At 28.5% G+C, this 24,496-nt stretch overlaps 1 protein-coding gene across 3 annotated transcripts; it reads left to right on the top strand.

Annotated features, from left to right (window-relative positions):
* Positions 1–1,598: 1,598 nt before the first annotated feature.
* LOC105199876 (short-chain dehydrogenase/reductase family 16C member 6) lies at positions 1,599–16,376 on the top strand. 3 transcript variants are annotated; one of them, XM_026130431.2, is made up of 8 exons: positions 1,599–1,779; positions 10,632–10,791; positions 11,187–11,341; positions 11,457–11,634; positions 12,435–12,564; positions 12,690–12,810; positions 13,823–13,948; positions 15,967–16,376. In XM_026130431.2, exons 1-8 carry the CDS (start codon positions 1,766–1,768, stop codon positions 16,037–16,039), a joined length of 957 nt encoding a protein of 318 aa, XP_025986216.1. In that variant the 5' UTR covers positions 1,599–1,765; the 3' UTR covers positions 16,040–16,376. The 3 variants fall into 3 exon arrangements, with proteins under 3 accessions (XP_025986216.1, XP_039307633.1, XP_011165456.1); XM_039451699.1 differs by lacking the exon at positions 1,599–1,779 and adding an exon at positions 5,043–5,164; XM_011167154.3 differs by lacking the exon at positions 1,599–1,779 and adding an exon at positions 5,852–6,067.
* Positions 16,377–24,496: the final 8,120 nt, after the last annotated feature.

The following is a 24,496-nucleotide window of genomic DNA, read 5'->3' as shown; positions in this document are numbered from 1 at the left end:
TCCGAGTCGAATTCTCATCTACCTGATGTACGCGAATAAAAAATTGAATCTTCAAAAAAAAAAAAATTCAATGTACGTTACATTCATTTTTTCGAGTCATTTTTGTGAATAGACGCTTGACTCAGTCCTTTTTTTTCAAAGAGTATCTTTAACTCTATATATCACTATTAGAAGTCACAAAATAAAATACAAGTTATCACAAATGTAAATCAATTGAAATTAATGATATTCATAGAAGACAAGGCCAGCCTGTCTACTATTTTTCCAAGTTTTTTACAAATTGTTGTTCTAACCTTGCATAATGTCAAGAAATTAACAAAGCGTGTGTTATATAACAAACACATGATACTTTTTAATAAACGTTTGTAAAAAGTACTTAATAAAAAGAAGATGAGTTTAATAAGTGCGTTTCTGTAGAGCTACGATGCAATCCTTAATAACTGTTTAATATTTATTAAATAATAAATTATCATTGTACAGCTTTTTGTCACATATACAATAATAGCCACTTAATAACATGTACTGAATAATCATATCTACTGGAGAAGGAAAACAAAGTATATCTATAATTTTTTTATATCTACAATACCCGTACTAAACGTTAATCATTGTCAAATGAATATTGTGATCATATTAATTTGTGTTAATATTAATTTCTAATTATTAATATATTAAGCTAATAATAATCAAATTATTAATATATTAAAATAAATATATTAATATATTAAAATAAATATTAATTTCTAATTAATGCGCCAGTATTATTATACTGTAACTACAGGCACGTAATATCTCAATACTTTTTAATAAATTTTGTTGTACTAGTATCTCTTCTGCAGTTTTCTCTATTTTAAAAATAAAAAGTGCAAAACTTTTGAAACTTTTTTAAAGTGTTAAGCGAGTTTCCGCAATTTTTCTCAGACATAATAAATTATTTTAAATGAAGCACGTTGCTATCGCGTCATTTACCATTCAGCAAACGAATAAAGGGGCATGCCGATGGAAGAAAATAAGTCGCACTGACGTTCTATTCGGAGGTTCGCTCGTATGAGCAAAGACCTAATGTGCGTTTTTCGATCGATAAATGTTACGACCGAAGAGAATCAATAAATTGGAGCACTGCCCCGAGCTTCGCTGTGCGATATAACCCTCTCTCTCGTATGGGATAGTAAATATAGCATCAAAATATTTAATCGAATTATGATCAAACGCGCCGTCTCAGTAATACGCGATGTATGCATGCGTTATAATTTATTGATTAAACTGTTTTAGAAGAAGGACTGTGCCAATTAATTTGCTCCAGATTGCATGTAATAATCAGTGAACAATTAAAGCATACTGAAACTTTGAAGCGTTCTAAAGTATGACATCGTTTATTTTGATAAAAACCGTCTGGAAATTAAGTTAATTAAGAAAATATTATTGTAGTATTCAAGTTAATATTCCTCATGTGTATTACAGATACGCCTGCTTTATCGTTGTTATTCGTGAAAAATGTTAACGTCATTCTGTTATCGTGTATTATCGTGTATTATCGTGAGACAAATATATAGTTTATCACGTAGACCTATGGTCTCGTTCATCTTGTTGCCGATTAGAATGTCAGTATCAAAAAGGTAGGCTCTGCGTAGTGTCATAAAACGTCTCATGCAATTACACTCGCAAGCAACGTTATTATTCTGTTACTTTAAGAAAAATATAAGTGTCATCGTAACAGTACTTACGTACATACATTATAACAGACACCGTACATCCACCATTCACCATGACAGACACCACGTGAGTAATTTATCATTACCATTAAATACTTGTTACACATATTATATGTATGATGATGACTCAAATTTGGAGCATATGATATATTGGAATATATGATTTACTAATACCACATTTTTATCAAAAAGCCTCAAATTTAACTTATCCATAATTCAACAAAAATATTGTATGCATACATCTTATGGAAAAAGAATTTCTGAAATACACACAAGTAAATTTATTAATTATTCAAAAGACAAGCTATTAATTTTAATAAAACTCCAATAAAAAATGTATTGTTGGTTATTAAAATGCAATTTTAAAAAATATTTATCAATTTTTTAATAAAATTGATTGAAATTAATATGTGTAAAGAAAAAAGTATAATTAATTTATAGATATTGCAATAATTCTAGAGAATAAGCAGACTTGTATTTTACATACAGGTATACAAAAAGTTGAAATCGACAACTTTAATTATATTTCTGAGAACTCCTATTAGCTAACTTAACAAATGTATTTATTTTTAAATGTACGTAAAGCTAATAAAAATATAGCAAAAATTTATATTTACCAAATATGTACAAATAGTTGTGCAAAAGTGTAAAAAAAATATGTGCAGTAATTTTCTTAAAAAAAAAATCTCAAAATTAGGTCACTTTTTTGCGCTCTGGAATATCCCCAGAATTCACCTAACACTTTTATACGTTTTATTCCATGATAATTACACCATAAGTTTGTTTACGATCAAATTATCTGTGTCAGGTTACCTCTTTCCAAGAGTGTTGGCCAAGGATGTCCAGATCCCCAAATAAAGCGGGCGACCTTAGAAAATTTCACTTTTCCTTTTACATTCTTTTACATCTTTTACGATTATTTCTTATTCTTTAAAGCCAGATCTCCTTATGCCGTGTTTATGAAATTTTCAAAATAAATGCACACAGTAAATTATTCATCAGAAATATCTTTAAATATTTTTTTAAATTACTTTAACTGTTTTAAATATTCTAGTATACAAAATATAATATTTAGTATTAAAAAAATATTTTAACTTTAAAACAGGGGTCAAAAGAACAAAACAAATTATTAGATTATCAAAAGATTTAGAGGTTTCTAAGGTGTTTGTTATTTATATATTTTCGATGACGTGTAAAAATTAATGCATATCATAACGTTCGTGACTTTTGATCCACACTTAAGAAAAGCAGTTGCAAATATTAACTTTGTAGACTACTATGGCGTATGTTTAAGCTATTAGAATACAAGGTTAAAGAATCAGCAATATTAAAAAAATTTGAAATATTATCTTAAAATAATAATAATAATAATAATAATAATAGAGTACTCTTCTTATTGACATTTTTTTTGTTGAACATTTTACTAAATTCACATAAACAAAGCAGAATGTTTCATTACATGCGTATTTGCAAACATATCAATTTTTAGCATTATATTTAAAATTATAATTTTATTCTTCAGAGTTAAATATTTTACAATCAGCTGTAAAGCTTTAAATTCTATACGAAAAAAACAATTTTATCTATAAATTTAGTTAGATACAAATCTAAAAATAATTTTGTTGGCTCAGCAAAATAATTACGTAAAACTTTCAAGAATAATATTAAATGTTGAACAAATTTTAACAATTTAGCAATCAGTTCAAACATTCTACATAATTATTTTAAAGGCCCAATAAAATTATTTGCAAATCTGCATCCAGATAAATTTTATAGATACTTTAATAGAACAAGTTTTTCTTTTCGACAAATTAACATAAAAATTTTACTTTACGTCTGTACGTTCTTGTTTTAATAAATTTTTTATCATAAGAATTTCGTTGCAAAAAAACATCACTCTTGCTAATACACTTGATCAAAGATTAAGATATAAAAGAAGAACACCAGCGGACTTTATGCAAATATATCTCTTAGACTCAAATACAGACGCAGAAAGTTTCATGTTTCCGATAACAAAGGTGCGTTCTTACATTCTCAGAATCATTCTTTGTGTTCTCAGAATTATGCTTTGTCGATAACGCATCTGAAACTGATTATAATTTATTATAAAGTATAATCGATGTAAAAATATGCGAAATCCTTTTTTACATATATAATAACTGCTCTTTGTGCACCACCAAAAAATTTATTAAAACATGTAATTAAATTAAAATAAATCTTAATAGAATAAAATTACAATAATTTACTGTCAAGATTAAAATTAACAAAAGCAACAAAATCAATATGTAGATCTGATCAATATGTAATAATATAAAACAAAAATATTTAATTAATCAACACAGTAATTAAAAAATTTGTTCAAATTTATATTTTTCAGTTTTAAATGAATTCCTTTCAAGCAAAGGGTCAAACAGATTACAAATACACACACACACACACACACACACACACGAATCTCTTTACATTAAGTCGAATAGGTTACAAATTTCTTTCATAAAAATGCTTTGTGTTGAAAAGAATATTTTGCCTGTTTTTATGTAAAACTCAACTCGTACATTAACGATTAACCTTTCTGTCTATTTACTAAAAAGAGGTGAGAAAGCATTTTGTATTGTAAGTATCGCAGATCATTCTTAACGATTAAATATTTCTATTGTACACTGCTCTATATACGTTTTAAAATAATTTAAAACATTTTATAGACACTGTAATTCCATTATTACCAAAAGAATTTATTAATACATCGAGTAGTGTGTTTAAACAACAATAAAATTAATCAATCCATCGCATATTCACCAAAAAAAAATATTTTGATTAAATTTAATATTACTTGAATATAAAAGATTAAATATTTAAATCACAGAATAATTAAAGGTCATGAACGAGCAAAACGGTTGTTATTTTAATAATTTATTAAAATCTCAAGATTGCAATTACGGTACGTTTCGGTCTAATTTGACTTTCGTCAGGATCCTCCTTCGAAGATCAAATTTATAACACGAGCATGAAACCGTTGTTTTCTAAGTATTTAAAATTTATGTACTAATTCTAATTACATAGGGAATCCATAATAATTCATTTTAAGGTCATCAATGATTGTATCATCAAAAACGTCTGGATGGATCGTATGTGAAAGATGAATTTAAGAGTGCGTTTTGGGGAATTTTCAAGGACATGTGATCCTTGAAGTTTATAACACGTTTGTCGAAGGCGAAAGTAGAAGGGGATCTCGTTCGTCTAGACAGCCGGATATATGTAGATTTTGTGCGTAAAAAGCGAGTCTGATTTTGTTTGATTGAGTAGAACGTTCGCGAACGTCTCACAAAGCTTAAACGAGAATCTCGAATCGGTTGTCTTCAGTTTTTCTACGACGGAAGGATGCAATCGTACTGCCTTGGCGAAAGTGTACACTCAAAGTTTAAAAATTCAACATCGCAAACATTTTTTCAATGGTAAATAATATAACCTAATATAAAAAAAATTTATTAGACTGTATTTGCTTGAGAAAATAGGCTTCACAATTTATTCGCGTCTTACTGTCGATAGGCGAGTTGCTCTTTGAAGATGAATTCTCATTGTCGTAGAATAAGATTAAAAACATATAATTATCTTACACTTATCAGCTGAAGATAGCTATTTTTCGCTTAAGTATTCTGCATATTTTGCATGTTGTTACCTTTAAGATGTATATAATAATTATCTCAACACTTATATAAATCTATCTCGAAGTGCAAAATTAAAAAAAGTTGATTATAATTGACGTCTGTATTTTTAAAAAAATTTCCACATTTTCTTACTCGATATAATCTGGAGAACGACAAAGATTGGATTATTTGTGAATTTACGGGAAATCACGTAACTCATCTTAACTCATTGTCAGTGTGAGACAACACTGGAGACACGAAAAGATACTCTAAAATACTGTCACGACATCGGTTTCTCTTCATTTTTGCGTGTGCTATGCTACCAGCTATAATAATTCTCCTTGGACTCTAAGCTGCTCTAGCTCTACGGCAATACATTGGCGGAAGTAAGTATAGACGCAAGCCAACCTAGGAATGACTTGCTCTAGAGTTTTTACGTTAGATTCTACTGCACACTGTGATGATACAGTCGTCTTATAGTCAAACGCTGGTAGCATAGCGTCTGATGCACACGATTGCGCCGGCCAGTTTGCAAACGTGGTAGTAGCGGAAAATTTGTGTTGGTGGCGGTCAGAGAACAGAGAAGCTCTATAACCGGACGTGGTTTAGTCGCGGTCCGTACACGAACGGCGACGGTTCGCAACTCGAACATCAAAGTTCGCGTCGGTGCACTGTGACGGATGTAAAAGAGAGAGATTTTCGCTGACAAGGGTGAGTGATCAAATGGCAAATTGTGTAAGATTTTTTCCTCCGCGCGATGACCAAGGTTCAAATATATAGAATTTTGAAATTTCGAATTTTGAAACTTATCTATTTTCGAAACTCTTCCGTATTCCTATAAATGTAAAATCATGTAAAATGATATAAAACAAAAAAATTAATTTTATATTTTTCAATTGGTCTTGGAGTACTTACTTTGAATTTAACGTTTGTACTAATATTTAAGCATTTTTATCACATCATTTCCTTTTAATAATCGAACGATCAATCTAATAAGCCATCAATCATTTTAATAAATCTGACAAGAAACAGATTGCAAAAAAATGATATATTATATAAATCACAAACAACTTATGTAATTCTGTTCTTTGAACTGTCCTTTTACGATTGAGAGATTTACTATCTTGTTGTTTACAATATACTCTGATATTTAAACAATTAAAAATTATTAATATAAAGCTGAGATACAATAAAATTTTTTAATTTTATTTTTGTGATTTCTCGTAGAATTGTTATAATGTTCACTGTAGACGAGTAATTCGTAGGACAAAACTTAAGTATAACTTTGCTTTCTAATTGACAATTTTGCTGTAGCATTAACTCTTGAAATTTTGTATTAATTTTTATATCATAACGTTGCTCTTAATAACCAAGTATAACGTAAACACAAATCGAACTTTGTTAAGACAAATTTTATTTAGAATAAAAGACAAGTATGCTTTTATTATTTATTTAAAAAGTCTTGAATTAATAAAATTTTTGCCACTTTTGAAAATTTTTGCAAGACAGCTTTATATTTTTCAAAAATTACAATTAAGAAATTGTATGATCCTACAAAATTCTTATTTATATTGCAGTGTTTCTTTGTTTTACATTGAAAATATTATAATTGTACATCAGCTAGTGTTGAAATACAAATTTAATTATGCGATCAAAAGAAGAAAACTTTATGTCATACACATAGAATCATACACACATTTTACAGAATTAACTTGAACTGTTCAGTATCAGTAAAACTTTATAATCCCGGACTTTTATAATAATAAAAAAAAGTTTTCTTTTTATATTTAACTAATATTTTTATTTTTGATATTTAGAACTTAATTATAGCTATAAAATCCAATATTAAAATCAAGGTAGTATAAGCTGAAAAATATCTCTTTCCAAGAACCCGTCCGCTTTTTAAAGATAAGTCTGTAATAAAGAAGAATAAGAATCGAAAAAAAAGAAGAAGGGGGAGACAGAAAAGAAAGAAAAGAAGAATAGAGGAAAAAAGTAAGAGGGAAGAAAAAAGAAAAAGAGAGATCTTTTGTTCTCCAAATCATTTTTAAATATAATAAGCAGTTAAAGTGATTTACGAACCAACAAATTAAAAACCAGAATAATATATAGAAATAAAATCTATTAATTATTATCACTGTTAAACCAAATTATAATATTCATGCAAAAAATACAGATCTGATGGCGGCAAAATTCGTTTGACACATTTTCGACAAATACATATATCTTCGAACAATTATTTGAAGAACTGCTAGTAAAAAATTCCGAGAACTAGTCTGAGAAATAAATATTCTTATATATATATCATATATCAATGTGATACTCAATGTAATATATAATTTTTAAATGTCAATTTTTTTAATGTCACAAGAAGCAAATACTGATATTAAAATAAAAAAATAATGAAAAAAATGCATAAATGCATATATTCTTATTGTTTTTTTTCTATTTTTACGAAACATGTGAAGAATTCACAACAAAGAATAATGTATCAGCCAAAACAATAAAAAACTCAACTGGTTCTATTAACGCAAAATTATTTTTCAAGTTCACGCATATTTTCGTATATTTGTCATTCTTTTGGCTCGTTATACGAATATTTTTTGTAATTGTTGATCCTTATCATTATACATATATGGCAAACAAGATAAAACAAATTAGCTTTCTTACAATATAAATTACCTCAATCCTCTAAATTTTCGTACGTTCACGAGTATACTACCCAACAAACAAAAATGAAATAAAACAAATAGAAATGCATTTATTTTGACATTTTCAAATTCACAATTCAGATTTTTCGAGTACATTTGAATCCAAAAATAATATATGAAATACAACATGATAAATAATGCATTTCGTATTTCATTTCATTTAAACCTAAAAATAATATAAGCGAGACATGAATCCATTCGAATTTAAATTATTGAATAGCGCATTTCGTATTTCAATCCATTTGAGTCTATTTAAATTAAAAAATACTAGGAGGCTTTAAATCACCAACTAGGATAAATTAAAATAAATTGCAATTTTTAATCTATTTAAATTTATTTTCCTTTACTGGGTAGCTCAAATTCTTGCAACGGAGATCAAGAATATGTAAAAAGTATGTAATAGGCACATGCAAAATATTCCATCTAATACGTAGATATTCTTATCTATCTGATTATGCAAAATAATCAAACAAACACGTTTGTTTATATAATTAATCACGTATCGTTTGACCTTGCATTTTAAAACGTTCGCAAAAAAAACGTGACATTTTCCAGATATAACTGATAATTTAAACTTGACTTTGATAAAGCATACACATCATTGATAATTATATCATAACTTACATCGTCAACGCCAAGAGCTCTTTTATTACTTCTAAAGCGAATAAAAGAAATCTTAGAACAAAGATGTGAGTACATGATAAAGTGTCACAACTGTCACATATAGGTGATTTGCTAAATTTTCGTAATGTATCCGTAAATATTTATTTGATTATACAAATTTATTAAAATCAATATCTAAATCCGTATACTTAGCAAAATGCAAAGAAATTTTATTTTTTTTTCTTTTGTTTCTTTTTTACATAACTTTTAAATGTATTACGTATAATTCGAGAAAAATGGAAAATATTAATAATAGAAAAAAATTCAAAAAAACAATTTAGCTTTGATTGATCTATTTGATGTATTTATAAGTATATTTACAAGTACCGACATAACCGAAGAAGAATGATCTCATTCATATCGTGCGCTCGAATATCATGCACAACGTGTCACGTAATCAGTACTACTTGTCACACAGTAACTGCAATAGCTTCTGTAACCCAATTCTTTCTTCAACTCTGGACAAAAGGTCGAACTTGTACAAAATTTAACGTAGAGAATACAGAGAGAATTACTTGTCTACTTTTGCATTTAATATATATAATAATATTTGTTAGTCTAATAAAAATACAATTATTTTTAGTTAATGTTAAGTTCACAATAAGAAATATGTTAGTCTCAGTATCTTCACAAGATTTTTGTACAAATGTTTAAGAATTCTTGTGATATCAGCATCGTCCAATAATGTTCTTCACTCGGAAGAAGTTAGCTAATTAAAAAAAAATCTATAATTTACATACGCAATTTTCACAATTATTTTTGAGTAGCAACGTCGCACTACGTAAATTACTGTAAACATGTATATCTTTCCAAAATGATTGGCATAAGTAATTTTTAGTTTTTGCGAGAAAATGCGCATATAAGCATTAGAATAATAAAATTATACACACGTGTCTATTCATGCAGTAGCTGAATGACTCATTACGCGATTCATTAATGTAGTTAACACAACTCGTCGCGAAAAGCAACAAGCATTGCGTAACACAACGTAAGTATGTAGTATTTTGACGAATTGTTGACATTGTATTCTGTTTGAGTGCTACTTGAAGTATCGCAAATGTATGTGAGAAAATTAAACAAATTATTTGAGAAAATAATTTTCTATTTTTTTTTTTTATAGAAAACAAAAACATATTTAAGTATAATGAGATAAAGAAAGAGATTATATTATTACTCACTAAGAAGTAAAGATGAAATGTTCTTTATACTCAATGTATGTCTATAGTCTATATAAATAAAAAAACACCGATTTTTAAATATTAATTTATTTATTTTAATATTTCTGTAATAACATTTTTCTTAAAAAATGTGTGAGTAATGCCCTTAAGTTTTCTTTTCTCTTCTCTTAATTTTAAATTACTAGTTTTTAAAGAAAATTAATAATTAATACATCTCTTTTAATTTTTATAATAAAGAAATCGTAGTTAAAGTAATATAAAAGTTTAATAATTATAATGAACAATAATAAGAGAAATGTCAAATTCAATAAAAATATCAAGCATAAAGATGATAGGACCGACGTCGATCTTGTAAAATTCTGCGGCGGATCTTAATGTCTAATTACGATTCATTTTAATTTCTGCTTAAATTGTATTCAAAGTTGATAACACAATTCCCAGCAAACACCAAGTACTGTAATGCAAATGTTAGTTGTAATTTTGCTGAGTTAACCATTATGACGAAATTAATTGCGTCCCATCATAATTATCAAGAGACAAATGCAGAGGAAGTACATGAAAGAATAGTATTTATTTTAAGTTAATTACAGTAACGTGACACATTTACATACTTTCACTTGAGTAAAAAGCATATATTCTTTTCTATTAGAAAAAAATTTGTCAGATATAAATTCCGACATTTTATTTCTTAGCAACCTAACAAAAATTTTCTTAATTTTGCAGGCCACAATATCAAACAGTCATGGTAAAAGCGTACAACGGCGCATTGATCCTTGCGGACGTATTGCTGCTTATCTTGAAGATCCTATATTACATTTGCGAGAGCGTGTATAAATTTTTTGTTCCAGCAGAAGAAAAAAGCGTATCTGGTGAAATAGTTTTGGTTTGTATCTAATTAGAATTGTTAATATATGTTAATATATTAAGCTGTAAGTTACTGCTATAATGCTTCGTAAACACATTTTAGAGAAAAACATGTAATGATTATTCTAAAAATTGTGAGTCAGTTGGATTAAAACTAGATAAATTATCGTGACAATAGTTTTCAAAAATACTATTTAAAAAAATAATTAAAAATTTTGTAAACAATTTATATGTTCAAATACATCTGCAAATAAGTTCTCTCTTTTTTGCAAAATTCAAAATATTGAAAATATCAAAAAAGTAATTAATTTTTTGAGCTAAAAAATAAGACTTTCTTTTAAGAAAATAATTTGCGAAAGAAAGATGCTAAAATTGCGCGATAATTTTGTACTATAATTTATTGCGGTTTTCCAGATAACAGGCACTGGTCATGGTATCGGCAAAGAATTGGCCCTTCGTTATGCGTCATTGGGCGCAACGGTGGTTTGCTGGGACGTGAACCCAGAATCGAACGAACAGACGGTGAATGAAATAAAGAAATCTGGAGCAGCCACAGCATACGCATATCAGTATGTTCGTCATTTTACTTACAAAATGCTATAAAATTGAAAGTTAATGCGAGTGCAACAGTAGATGAAAAGTTTCATGAAAATTTTAGTAACGTTTTTTATCTTTGTTTCGCAGATGCGACGTGTCGAAGAGAGAGCAAATCATCAGCGTAGCCGAAAGAGTCAAAAAAGAAGTCGGTGACGTGACTATTCTAGTTAATAATGCTGGAATCATGCAGTGCCACGCATTCCTTGATCACACAGCCGATGAAATTAGACGGGTCTTTGATATTAACGTGCTAGCCCACTTCTGGGTAAGTTAAAAAACTAAACGTAAGTTAGTTGAACATACATATTAAAATAGAAGAATTTTTATGTCACATCTTTATAAACAAAATCCAAAATGACTTGGTACCGTCATTTCGAAACACAATGAAATACAGTATTGGGAAAAAATTGAAATAAATAAATTGATTCAATATTTATTATGTAAAGAATGCATTTATGAAAAAATACTATTTTAAATAAGTATTGTGTGTAATAAATATACAAAAGCAAATAGTATATTTAATATTTATATATACATTTACTTGAAATAAGATATTTAATTTACAGGTTGATGTGTCATGAATAAATAAGTTTTCCCTATTTTTTATCGTTACGATTTTCTATTTTGTACTTTTAAGAAATAGAAAATAGTAAATAAACAATAGGAAATAGAGAAAATTTTTTACTATTTATCCAAAATAACGTACCAAAATATAAAATAAATATCTTATTTCAAGTAAATATATGTATAAATGTTAAATACTATTTCCTCTTTTTATATTTACAACACAAAATATATATTTCAAAAAGTATTTTATATTAATCTTTTAAATAAATATTTCTATTATTTTTTTTATATTATTTTATATATTTCAACTATTTTCTCCAGCACTGATAAAATCCCAATCAACAGACATTTTTTTAAACGTTTTTTAAATATTTAAAAAAGTTTAATAAACCTTATCTGCTGATTGGGAATACAATAGACATTATTTCAAATCATAGCCCATTATTCGCTACTTATATCTCTTATATTTTGATTTAATTGTAACTTCACTATTTCTAGATGCTACAAGCGTTTCTTCCAACGATGATCGAAAAAAACCATGGCCACGTAGTTGCACTCTCCTCACTGGCTGGAATCGGTGGCCTTCCAAATTTAGTTCCGTACTGCGCTTCGAAATTTGCAGTTAGAGGTAGCCAGCTCGATTTATTTAACTCAATTTCAATTACTGCTTTAACAATTTCAATTTCTGCTCTTTACACGCTAGATAAAAAAAAGCGTCGCATTATTTTTAACTTGTTGACGCAAATATTGCAGGGCTTATGGAATCGATCAGCGAGGAACTACGAATAACCAGCAAAGGAAAATCAATGATTAAATTCACCACCATTTATCCTTACATGGTAGACACTGGTCTTTGCAAGAAACCAAAAATGAGGTAAGCATCCCACATAATAAAAATATACATGTAAATAACGTTTACGCAATGTACACAATGCTTCATTATTTGATTAAGTTTAATTCTTTATTTCCCTGCATACTTTCAGATTTGCGTGTTGTACTCATCATTTGATTGAGTACAACACGCACATCTGAAAGCATGTAGGGAAGTAAAGAATTACAAATAACTCTGATATTTTTTTAGAATAACGATTTAGCAATGACAATTTTCCATAATAATAATGGTAAAGCCAAAGATAATCACTTTATGACAGCTCGTTACCATTACGCGTTATTCATTAAAAAAATAATAGCTAATAACTTTATTCATTACGTAAGGAGTAAAAAGTAACGCCTCACTAATGCGTTACTTTTGCTCGTTATAGAACGAGTCAACTAATGAGTTATTTTTTTCAATAAGTAACATGTAATGGCAACGAGTTACTTGTCAAAAGTGACTATTTCAATTCTGCTTTTAACATTGCCGTTATAAAAAAATTGTAATGTCAAATCATTATTATAGAAAAATAAAAATAATGGCGACTCATTATTACTTGCAACGCGATGCTTTCCATCTCTGTCTAAAAGACATAGTAAAGACATCTTCTTTCACATGTATGCCTAAAAGACGGCTTACGACGTTTTCTGACATGCATAATGTCTTGGGAGAGGGAGGGTAGATGCTATTATGTAAAAATACTAATTAAAGTACCAATTTGAAATTAAACGTGTTCATTCTTAGATGATGGACGAGTTTACAATGACAGATGACACATAAATAATTACACGTTGTTAACTCGTTACATTTTCTTTTACATGCAGACTAGATTTTTGGATGCGAGGTGAGCTGTTAATAGCTGCATACCGGAGAAACACGGAATACAATTTTATTCGGCAGTTTACCTAAAGCTTTATATTAGATATAATTTTTTGACGATGATCGAATAAAATTCTATTATTAAATTCTTAATAAAATAAATTCAATAAATATTTTGAATTTTTTACCACAGGTTCCCGAGTGCCATGCCGTTGGTTTCACCGGGACAAGCAGCCTCAGAAATAATTCAGGCGCAAAGGCGCAATTACCGCGAAAAAACTGTGCCTCAACATTGGTTAACAATCAGTACGATAACAAGGTAAATAATATTAATCGTAAATAAATAAAATTATAAAAAGTAGATGTATAGAAATAGTAAAAAGAATTTTAAAGAAAATATACACAACATTGTTTTAATGTTTTAATTTGAGTAATATTAATGACACAAAAGCTACAAGTAATACATTATATAATACAAGCAAATAGACACGTAACGGTTATTATTATAAATTACTTTTAATATAATGAATAATAGAGAAGAAGTGATATTATGAGTCGTGTAGGTATAGCAAACAACCGTACTATCTTTGTTACGAGAGGACAAACTTGTTACTAGGTGACGAATTGCTAGAAATTACTTATGGAATTATTTGTTTAGTAGCATGCCGTTATGTAACGGCGCTATAATGCTAATGCACAATAGCCGACGATTGTTATAAAGCATATTCACTTTTAGGCCTTTCAAAACTTTTTCAACGTAAATTTTAACATTTAATTACACATTGTTTTTAAACTTGAGCGTATCACACGAATGTAAGGACACTCGAGTGTTTTTTTTTTTGTTACTTAACTTTTTATTCGGCTATCCATATTTCATGTAAAATTATTCGATAGCATAGCATTTTATTAATATGATCATCTAAGCGTACTTGTAGTATGACTACTATCAAAATTTTCGTATTAAAATATTTCTTTAATAAATCGATTATCACTTTAGAAAGCTACGTTCAGAAACATTAAAGATAACATCTTGTTTACCAAAAGAATAAACAAGAATAAAAGGTACTTGAATGTACCGAGTGATCATACTCAAGCAAAGCAACGAGATTACATTAAAGTCGTGATTGATTATAAAAACTTTTAATCATTTAAAATAATCATTTTAATAGACATTTGGATGTCGTAATAATTTTTAGTTTTGCTTGGAACAGATTTGTCATGTCGACAGTAAAAAGTTCATGTGTAAATGTTCAACTAGATCATTTGCATATACATGAAAATAAATAAACTTTGAGCTTAGAATCTATTAAACAACACTTTGATGAATATATTAATCATTAAGTTGAATATTGATTAACAAAGTTATTGAATAAAATGTAAATAGGCGGCAATAATATCACTTTCTCCTCTAATAAATACACAAACACATCTCACAATAATACAGAGCAATACAAAAGATTTTCGGAATTTTGGATGATCCGGATGAGGGCTTCTTATTTTTATAAATTAAGCATACAAATACCCACTTCACAAATGAGCTTATTTTTCCAGGGCGTACGTATGTACGTTATACGCTATATTGACTCTTATGCAGTGAATAATGTAAAGATAGAGAGCGGTTAAATGAGCAGATAAATGGTTTTTTTTATTACTTCTTAGTTTTTAATTGAGAAAAGTGTACGCTACTTTTCTGAATTAAAAATCAAGAAGTAATAAAAAAACCATTTATTTGCTCATTTAACCGCTCTTTAACTTTATATTATTCAGTACACAAGTGTCAATGTACCCGATTAATAACTGCTTATTAAGTTGTCAGGCAATCATTTTTATCTGATTCTACAAGCAGAGGTATAATATGGTATAACATGTTCTACATACATATTATACCTTATCATAAAAAGTGAAGTCTAAATGTGGTTAAAATTGCAAAAAATTACATCACCAATATATTATACAATGTTTATTAAAACAATGAATATTTCATTAAATTAAAATTATTATATTCTATAAATTATTTTATAAATTATAAATATAATCATTTTTTATATAAAATTAATTTAGATAAAAACAATACAAAATAGTTATATCTTAACTAAAATTTTGGGATTCTTAACACTGAGCTTTCCTTTATATGACTATATGATCTTGAACAAATCTGTTCTTAGCTAACAAAATCAGGATGCATTGACTAATACGTTGCTTTAATTTGTTTTTTCGTAATACTAAAGAAAATTTTTTATTTTTATTTATCTTTACTAATTTTCTAAAAATATTAGATTACATAAAAAAAGATTTCAAGTAGAAATAAAAAGAAAGTAATAACATTTTAAATTTCAGACTTTTGCCCGACAACGCAATACGCTGCTTGATCGACTTTTGTGACAGCGGTGTTGAGGTTCCAGACAGCTAACAACTGCAAACAGAAATCCTTGATTAATTTAAAACATGTGAATAATGTCAATAGAAAACAATGTAGTGTTCACGATAATTTCTTTCAATATTGTACAAAAAATTTATTTACCATTTACGTTATATTATACGTATTGTTATTAGTATAAAATACCTACATTTGCGCATTAATTCTTGACAGGGCTTAGTCGTGATTTATTAATAATTATTGAGAATAGCCAAACAAACATCCTTGATTAATTTGAAACATGTGAATAAAATTTGTTTTTATATCGTATCCAATAGATAATTATGTCATTATTTATAAGACGTCGTACAAAATAAATTTCAGGGTAGCCGATCTATATATATGTCGAAAATGAGACGTCTTTCTCCCAATATCTCAAAAAATTTTTAGAGATATTGGGAGAAAGACGTCTCATTTTCGACATGTTATACTTTAGCATACATAATACGCAGAAATATTATTAATATATTGAATTATTTATTATAATATAATAACAGCGTGGTTTATCAGTACAAGTACATTGTATCAGTTTACGTTTCTCAATCAATCAGAGCGACAGTATTGTTCGCGCGTCTGATTTACATAGTGTAATTTCAGGGTAGCCGATCTATATATATGTCGAAAATGAGACGTCTTTCTCCCAAAATCTCTAAAAATTTTTCTCATTTTCGACATATATATATAGATCGGCTACCCTGAAATTTATTTTGTACGACGTCTTATAAATAATGAAATAATTATCTATTGGATACGATATAAAATCAAATTTTATTCACATGTTTCAAATTAATCAAGCATGTTTGTTTGGCTGTTCTCAATAATTATTAATAAATCACAACTAAGCCCTGTCAAGAATTAATGCGCAAATGTAGATATTTTATACTAATAACAATACGTATAATATAACGTAAATGGTAAATAAATTTTTTGTACAATATTGAAAGAAATTATCGTGAACACTACATTATTTTCTATTGACATCAGCACACTATGTAAATCAGACGCGCGAACAATACTGTCGCTCTGATTGATTGAGAAACGTAAACAATGTACTTGTACTGATAAACCGCGCTGTTGTTATATTATAATAAATAATTCAATATATTAATAATATTTCTGCGTATTATGTATGCTAAAGTATAACATGTATAGTAATCATTATTAATATAATCATTACATTTATTACAGTTGCCGTTATACTTATAATTAATTATTATAATTATAATTAATTTAGACTTATAATTTATAAATAATTAATATTAATCTATAAATTATATTACAAATATGTAATACGTATAATATATAATATCAAGTAATTTATAATATAAGTCTTTAAAAATACGATTGGTGTTTTACATTTTAATTTAGTACCTCGTTTAGTACACATAACTATAAAAAGAAACAAAAAATTATGGATAAAAAATTATGGATAACAATTATATGTGTATAGAATAAAAAAATGCATCCGACGGAAGTGTTACTACGTTCACATAATAAGTATTTTGATTGATGATATGGTATATAAACTTTTCGTCAAGTAAATTTTACATATTAAAATTACCTCTATTAAGCTGGACCCCCCACCAGCAAAAATCGAGTTCGCACTAGGTCAAAAATTTAGTACTTTTTAGGTGCTAATTTAGTACTCTAGTCCGAATTTTGGTGCTCAAACCGTTTAGCAGTAATTAAAAAAAAAAATGGGGGGTGCAGCTTAATGGCAAGCTGGACCCCCCATAATAAAAAAAATATATACAGTGGTCACAAACACAAAACAAGTACACTAGAATTTAGTGCTAATTTAGTGCTCAAAGAAACCCCTAAAAAAAAATTAAAAATTAATAATTGTTTAAAAAAACATCACTATAAACCCAGCGCAGCATTGCGATCTTGGAGAACAATACTTACAGACCACTAAAATTGTATGTTTTAGTAGTAACATAATATGCAAAACGAAAATAATCATAATACAACAAGATTCAAAGTTATTAATATAATAATAATTATTAATTCCTGTCCGATAGTGCAAAAAATCAGTTATCAGATCGTCGAATTTGACGCTTGTAAAAATTATATACTAAAATGTTATTTAGACATCGAAGTATCAAAATATATCAATTTTAAATTAAGTGCTCACTGCAAATTGCTGAAAAATAAATTGTTTATGCGCGGAAAGCACGCGCCGCGCTCTAATTTTAATCTTCTGATCCACAGAGAATTTGGTGCTCGTAAAAATCTTATATCAAAATGTTCCTTAGACATCGTAGTATAATAATAAATTAATTGCGACTTTGGTGCTCGATGCCAACTGCTGAAAAATAAATTGTTTATGCGCGGAGAGCACGTGCCACGCTCTCACTTTACTCTTCTGATCCACAGAGAATTTGGTGCTCGTAAAAATCTTATATCAAAATGTTCCTTAGACATCGTAGTATTATAATAAATTAATTGTGAATTTGGTGCTCGATGAGCACCAAATTTTCTAACGATCTGGAGAATAAAGTTAATACGCGGCGCGTGCTCTCCGCGCATAAACAATTTATTTTTCAGCAAGTGACATCGAGCACCAAAGTCGCAATTAATTTATTATTATACTACGATGTCTAAGGAACATTTTGATATAAGATTTTTACGAGCACCAAATTTTCTGGCGATCTGGAGAGTAAAGTTAGTACGCGGCGCGTGCTCTCCGCGCATAAACAATTTATTTTTCAGCAGTTGGCATCGTGCACCAAAGTCGCAATTAATTTATTATTATACTACGATGTCTAAGGAACATTTTGATATAAGATTTTTACGAGCACCAAATTTTCTGGCGATCTGGAGAGTAAAGTTAGTGCGCGGCGCGTGCTCTCCGCGCATAAACAATTTATTTTTCAGCAGTTGGCATCGAGCACCAAAGTCGCAATTAATTTATTATAATACTACGATGTCTAAGGAACATTTTGATATAAGATTTTTACGAGCACCAAATTTTCTGACGATCTGAAGAGTAAAGTTAGAGCGTAGCACGTGCTCTCCGCGCATAAACAATTTATTTTTCAGCAGTTGGCATCGAGCACCAAAGTCGCAATTAATTTATTATTATACTACGATGTCTAAGGAACATTTTGATATAAGATTTTTACGAGCACCAAATTCTCTGTGGATCAGAAGATTAAAATTAGAGCGCGGCGCGTGCTTTCCGCGCATAAACAATTTATTTTTCAGCAATTTGCAGTGAGCACTTAATTTAAAATTGATATATTTTGATACTTCGATGTCTAAATAACATTTTAGTATATAATTTTTACAAGCGTCAAATTCGACGATCTGATAACTGATTTTTTGCACTATCGGACAGGAATTAATAATTATTATTATATTAATAACTTTGAATCTTGTTGTATTATGATTATTTTCGTTTTGCATATTATGTTACTACTAAAACATACAATTTTAGTGGTCTGTAAGTATTGTTCTCCAAGATCGCAATGCTGCGCTGGGTTTATAGTGATGTTTTTTTAAACAATTATTAATTTTTAATTTTTTTTTAGGGGTTTCTTTGAGCACTAAATTAGCACTAAATTCTAGTGTACTTGTTTTGTGTTTGTGACCACTGTATATATTTTTTTTATTATGGGGGGTCCAGCTTGCCATTAAGCTGCACCCCCCATTTTTTTTTTTAATTACTGCTAAACGGTTTGAGCACCAAAATTCGGACTAGAGTACTAAATTAGCACCTAAAAAGTACTAAATTTTTGACCTAGTGCGAACTCGATTTTTGCTGGTGGGGGGTCCAGCTTAATAGAGGTAATTTTAATATGTAAAATTTACTTGACGAAAAGTTTATATACCATATCATCAATCAAAATACTTATTATGTGAACGTAGTAACACTTCCGTCGGATGCATTTTTTTATTCTATACACATATAATTGTTATCCATAATTTTTTATCCATAATTTTTTGTTTCTTTTTATAGTTATGTGTACTAAACGAGGTACTAAATTAAAATGTAAAACACCAATCGTATTTTTAAAGACTTATATTATAAATTACTTGATATTATATATTATACGTATTACATATTTGTAATATAATTTATAGATTAATATTAATTATTTATAAATTATAAGTCTAAATTAATTATAATTATAATAATTAATTATAAGTATAACGGCAACTGTAATAAATGTAATGATTATATTAATAATGATTACTATACATGTTATACTTTAGCATACATAATACGCAGAAATATTATTAATATATTGAATTATTTATTATAATATAACAACAGCGCGGTTTATCAGTACAAGTACATTGTTTACGTTTCTCAATCAATCAGAGCGACAGTATTGTTCGCGCGTCTGATTTACATAGTGTGCTGATGTCAATAGAAAATAATGTAGTGTTCACGATAATTTCTTTCAATATTGTACAAAAAATTTATTTACCATTTACGTTATATTATACGTATTGTTATTAGTATAAAATATCTACATTTGCGCATTAATTCTTGACAGGGCTTAGTTGTGATTTATTAATAATTATTGAGAACAGCCAAACAAACATGCTTGATTAATTTGAAACATGTGAATAAAATTTGATTTTATATCGTATCCAATAGATAATTATTTCATTATTTATAAGACGTCGTACAAAATAAATTTCAGGGTAGCCGATCTATATATATATGTCGAAAATGAGAAAAATTTTTAGAGATTTTGGGAGAAAGACGTCTCATTTTCGACATATATATAGATCGGCTACCCTGAAATTACACTATGTAAATCAGACGCGCGAACAATACTGTCGCTCTGATTGATTGAGAAACGTAAACTGATACAATGTACTTGTACTGATAAACCACGCTGTTATTATATTATAATAAATAATTCAATATATTAATAATATTTCTGCGTATTATGTATGCTAAAGTATAACATGTCGAAAATGAGACGTCTTTCTCCCAATATCTCTAAAAATTTTTTGAGATATTGGGAGAAAGACGTCTCATTTTCGACATATATATAGATCGGCTACCCTGAAATTTATTTTGTACGACGTCTTATAAATAATGACATAATTATCTATTGGATACGATATAAAAACAAATTTTATTCACATGTTTCAAATTAATCAAGGATGTTTGTTTGGCTATTCTCAATAATTATTAATAAATCACGACTAAGCCCTGTCAAGAATTAATGCGCAAATGTAGATATTTTATACTAATAACAATACGTATAATATAACGTAAATGGTAAATAAATTTTTTGTACAATATTGAAAGAAATTATCGTGAACACTACATTATTTTCTATTGACATCAGCACACTATGTAAATCAGACGCGCGAACAATACTGTCGCTCTGATTGATTGAGAAACGTAAACAATGTACTTGTACTGATAAACCGCGCTGTTGTTATATTATAATAAATAATTCAATATATTAATAATATTTCTGCGTATTATGTATGCTAAAGTATAACATGTATAGTAATCATTATTAATATAATCATTACATTTATTACAGTTGCCGTTATACTTATAATTAATTATTATAATTATAATTAATTTAGACTTATAATTTATAAATAATTAATATTAATCTATAAATTATATTACAAATATGTAATACGTATAATATATAATATCAAGTAATTTATAATATAAGTCTTTAAAAATACGATTGGTGTTTTACATTTTAATTTAGTACCTCGTTTAGTACACATAACTATAAAAAGAAACAAAAAATTATGGATAAAAAATTATGGATAACAATTATATGTGTATAGAATAAAAAAATGCATCCGACGGAAGTGTTACTACGTTCACATAATAAGTATTTTGATTGATGATATGGTATATAAACTTTTCGTCAAGTAAATTTTACATATTAAAATTACCTCTATTAAGCTGGACCCCCCACCAGCAAAAATCGAGTTCGCACTAGGTCAAAAATTTAGTACTTTTTAGGTGCTAATTTAGTACTCTAGTCCGAATTTTGGTGCTCAAACCGTTTAGCAGTAATTAAAAAAAAAAATGGGGGGTGCAGCTTAATGGCAAGCTGGACCCCCCATAATAAAAAAAATATATACAGTGGTCACAAACACAAAACAAGTACACTAGAATTTAGTGCTAATTTAGTGCTCAAAGAAACCCCTAAAAAAAAATTAAAAATTAATAATTGTTTAAAAAAACATCACTATAAACCCAGCGCAGCATTGCGATCTTGGAGAACAATACTTACAGACCACTAAAATTGTATGTTTTAGTAGTAACATAATATGCAAAACGAAAATAATCATAATACAACAAGATTCAAAGTTATTAATATAATAATAATTATTAATTCCTGTCCGATAGTGCAAAAAATCAGTTATCAGATCGTCGAATTTGACGCTTGTAAAAATTATATACTAAAATGTTATTTAGACATCGAAGTATCAAAATATATCAATTTTAAATTAAGTGCTCACTGCAAATTGCTGAAAAATAAATTGTTTATGCGCGGAAAGCACGCGCCGCGCTCTAATTTTAATCTTCTGATCCACAGAGAATTTGGTGCTCGTAAAAATCTTATATCAAAATGTTCCTTAGACATCGTAGTATAATAATAAATTAATTGCGACTTTGGTGCTCGATGCCAACTGCTGAAAAATAAATTGTTTATGCGCGGAGAGCACGTGCCACGCTCTAACTTTACTCTTCAGATCCACAGAGAATTTGGTGCTCGTAAAAATCTTATATCAAAATGTTCCTTAGACATCGTAGTATTATAATAAATTAATTGTGAATTTGGTGCTCGATGAGCACCAAATTTTCTAACGATCTGGAGAATAAAGTTAATACGCGGCGCGTGCTCTCCGCGCATAAACAATTTATTTTTCAGCAAGTGACATCGAGCACCAAAGTCGCAATTAATTTATTATTATACTACGATGTCTAAGGAACATTTTGATATAAGATTTTTACGAGCACCAAATTTTCTGGCGATCTGGAGAGTAAAGTTAGTACGCGGCGCGTGCTCTCCGCGCATAAACAATTTATTTTTCAGCAGTTGGCATCGTGCACCAAAGTCGCAATTAATTTATTATTATACTACGATGTCTAAGGAACATTTTGATATAAGATTTTTACGAGCACCAAATTTTCTGGCGATCTGGAGAGTAAAGTTAGTGCGCGGCGCGTGCTCTCCGCGCATAAACAATTTATTTTTCAGCAGTTGGCATCGAGCACCAAAGTCGCAATTAATTTATTATAATACTACGATGTCTAAGGAACATTTTGATATAAGATTTTTACGAGCACCAAATTTTCTGACGATCTGAAGAGTAAAGTTAGAGCGTAGCACGTGCTCTCCGCGCATAAACAATTTATTTTTCAGCAGTTGGCATCGAGCACCAAAGTCGCAATTAATTTATTATTATACTACGATGTCTAAGGAACATTTTGATATAAGATTTTTACGAGCACCAAATTCTCTGTGGATCAGAAGATTAAAGTTAGAGCGCGGCGCGTGCTTTCCGCGCATAAACAATTTATTTTTCAGCAATTTGCAGTGAGCACTTAATTTAAAATTGATATATTTTGATACTTCGATGTCTAAATAACATTTTAGTATATAATTTTTACAAGCGTCAAATTCGACGATCTGATAACTGATTTTTTGCACTATCGGACAGGAATTAATAATTATTATTATATTAATAACTTTGAATCTTGTTGTATTATGATTATTTTCGTTTTCCATGTTATGTTACTACCAAAAACATACAATTTTAGTGGTCTGTAAGTATTGTTCTCCAAGATCGCAATGCTGCGCTGGGTTTATAGTGATGTTTTTTTAAACAATTATTAATTTTTAATTTTTTTTTAGGGGTTTCTTTGAGCACTAAATTAGCACTAAATTCTAGTGTACTTGTTTTGTGTTTATGACCACTGTATATATTTTTTTTATTATGGGGGGTCCAGCTTGCCATTAAGCTGCACCCCCCCCATTTTTTTTTTTAATTACTGCTAAACGGTTTGAGCACCAAAATTCGGACTAGAGTACTAAATTAGCACCTAAAAAGCACTAAATTTTTGACCTAGTGCAAACTCGATTTTCGCTGGTGGGCGGTCCAGCTTAATAAAGGTATTAAAATTGTATATTGAAATTAGATATTGCAAAAAATTAATAAAAACTATATAATTAAATAAATGTTTATTTGTTGTTGTATATACAAATAAGCATGAACACATATTATGGTATTAAAAAAAAAACTGAAAAAGTATAACTATTTATTTTTATTTCTAAAGTAACAATCACATTTTCTTAAGAAACTTGAATAATATGTTACAAAATTTGAAAAATTTGATATACAGCATTCGTAAAGCCTGATCTACAATGTGCTCTTTGCGTTTTGTCTTGTCCTTTTTGCTTTTTGTTTTGTGCTTTCTGCTTTTTGTTTCCTTGCTTTGTG

Source organism: Solenopsis invicta, chromosome 7, assembly GCF_016802725.1.
Source record: "Solenopsis invicta isolate M01_SB chromosome 7, UNIL_Sinv_3.0, whole genome shotgun sequence".
Classification (NCBI taxonomy): Eukaryota; Metazoa; Arthropoda; class Insecta; order Hymenoptera; family Formicidae; genus Solenopsis; species Solenopsis invicta.
Note: the sequence above shows the minus strand (reverse complement) of the source record. Positions and strands in the feature narration are given on the sequence as shown.

Bases quoted from the DNA above. Each gene is read 5' to 3' on its own strand.
- LOC105199876 (XM_039451699.1), top strand. From the start codon at position 5,091: ATGCAATCGTACTGCCTTGGCGAAAGTGTACACTCAAAGTTTAAAAAT. The intron at 11,635-12,434 runs GTAAGTTAAAAA...CACTATTTCTAG, and splicing joins ACGTGCTAGCCCACTTCTGG to ATGCTACAAGCGTTTCTTCC. The intron at 12,811-13,822 runs GTAAGCATCCCA...TTTTTACCACAG, and splicing joins TGCAAGAAACCAAAAATGAG to GTTCCCGAGTGCCATGCCGT.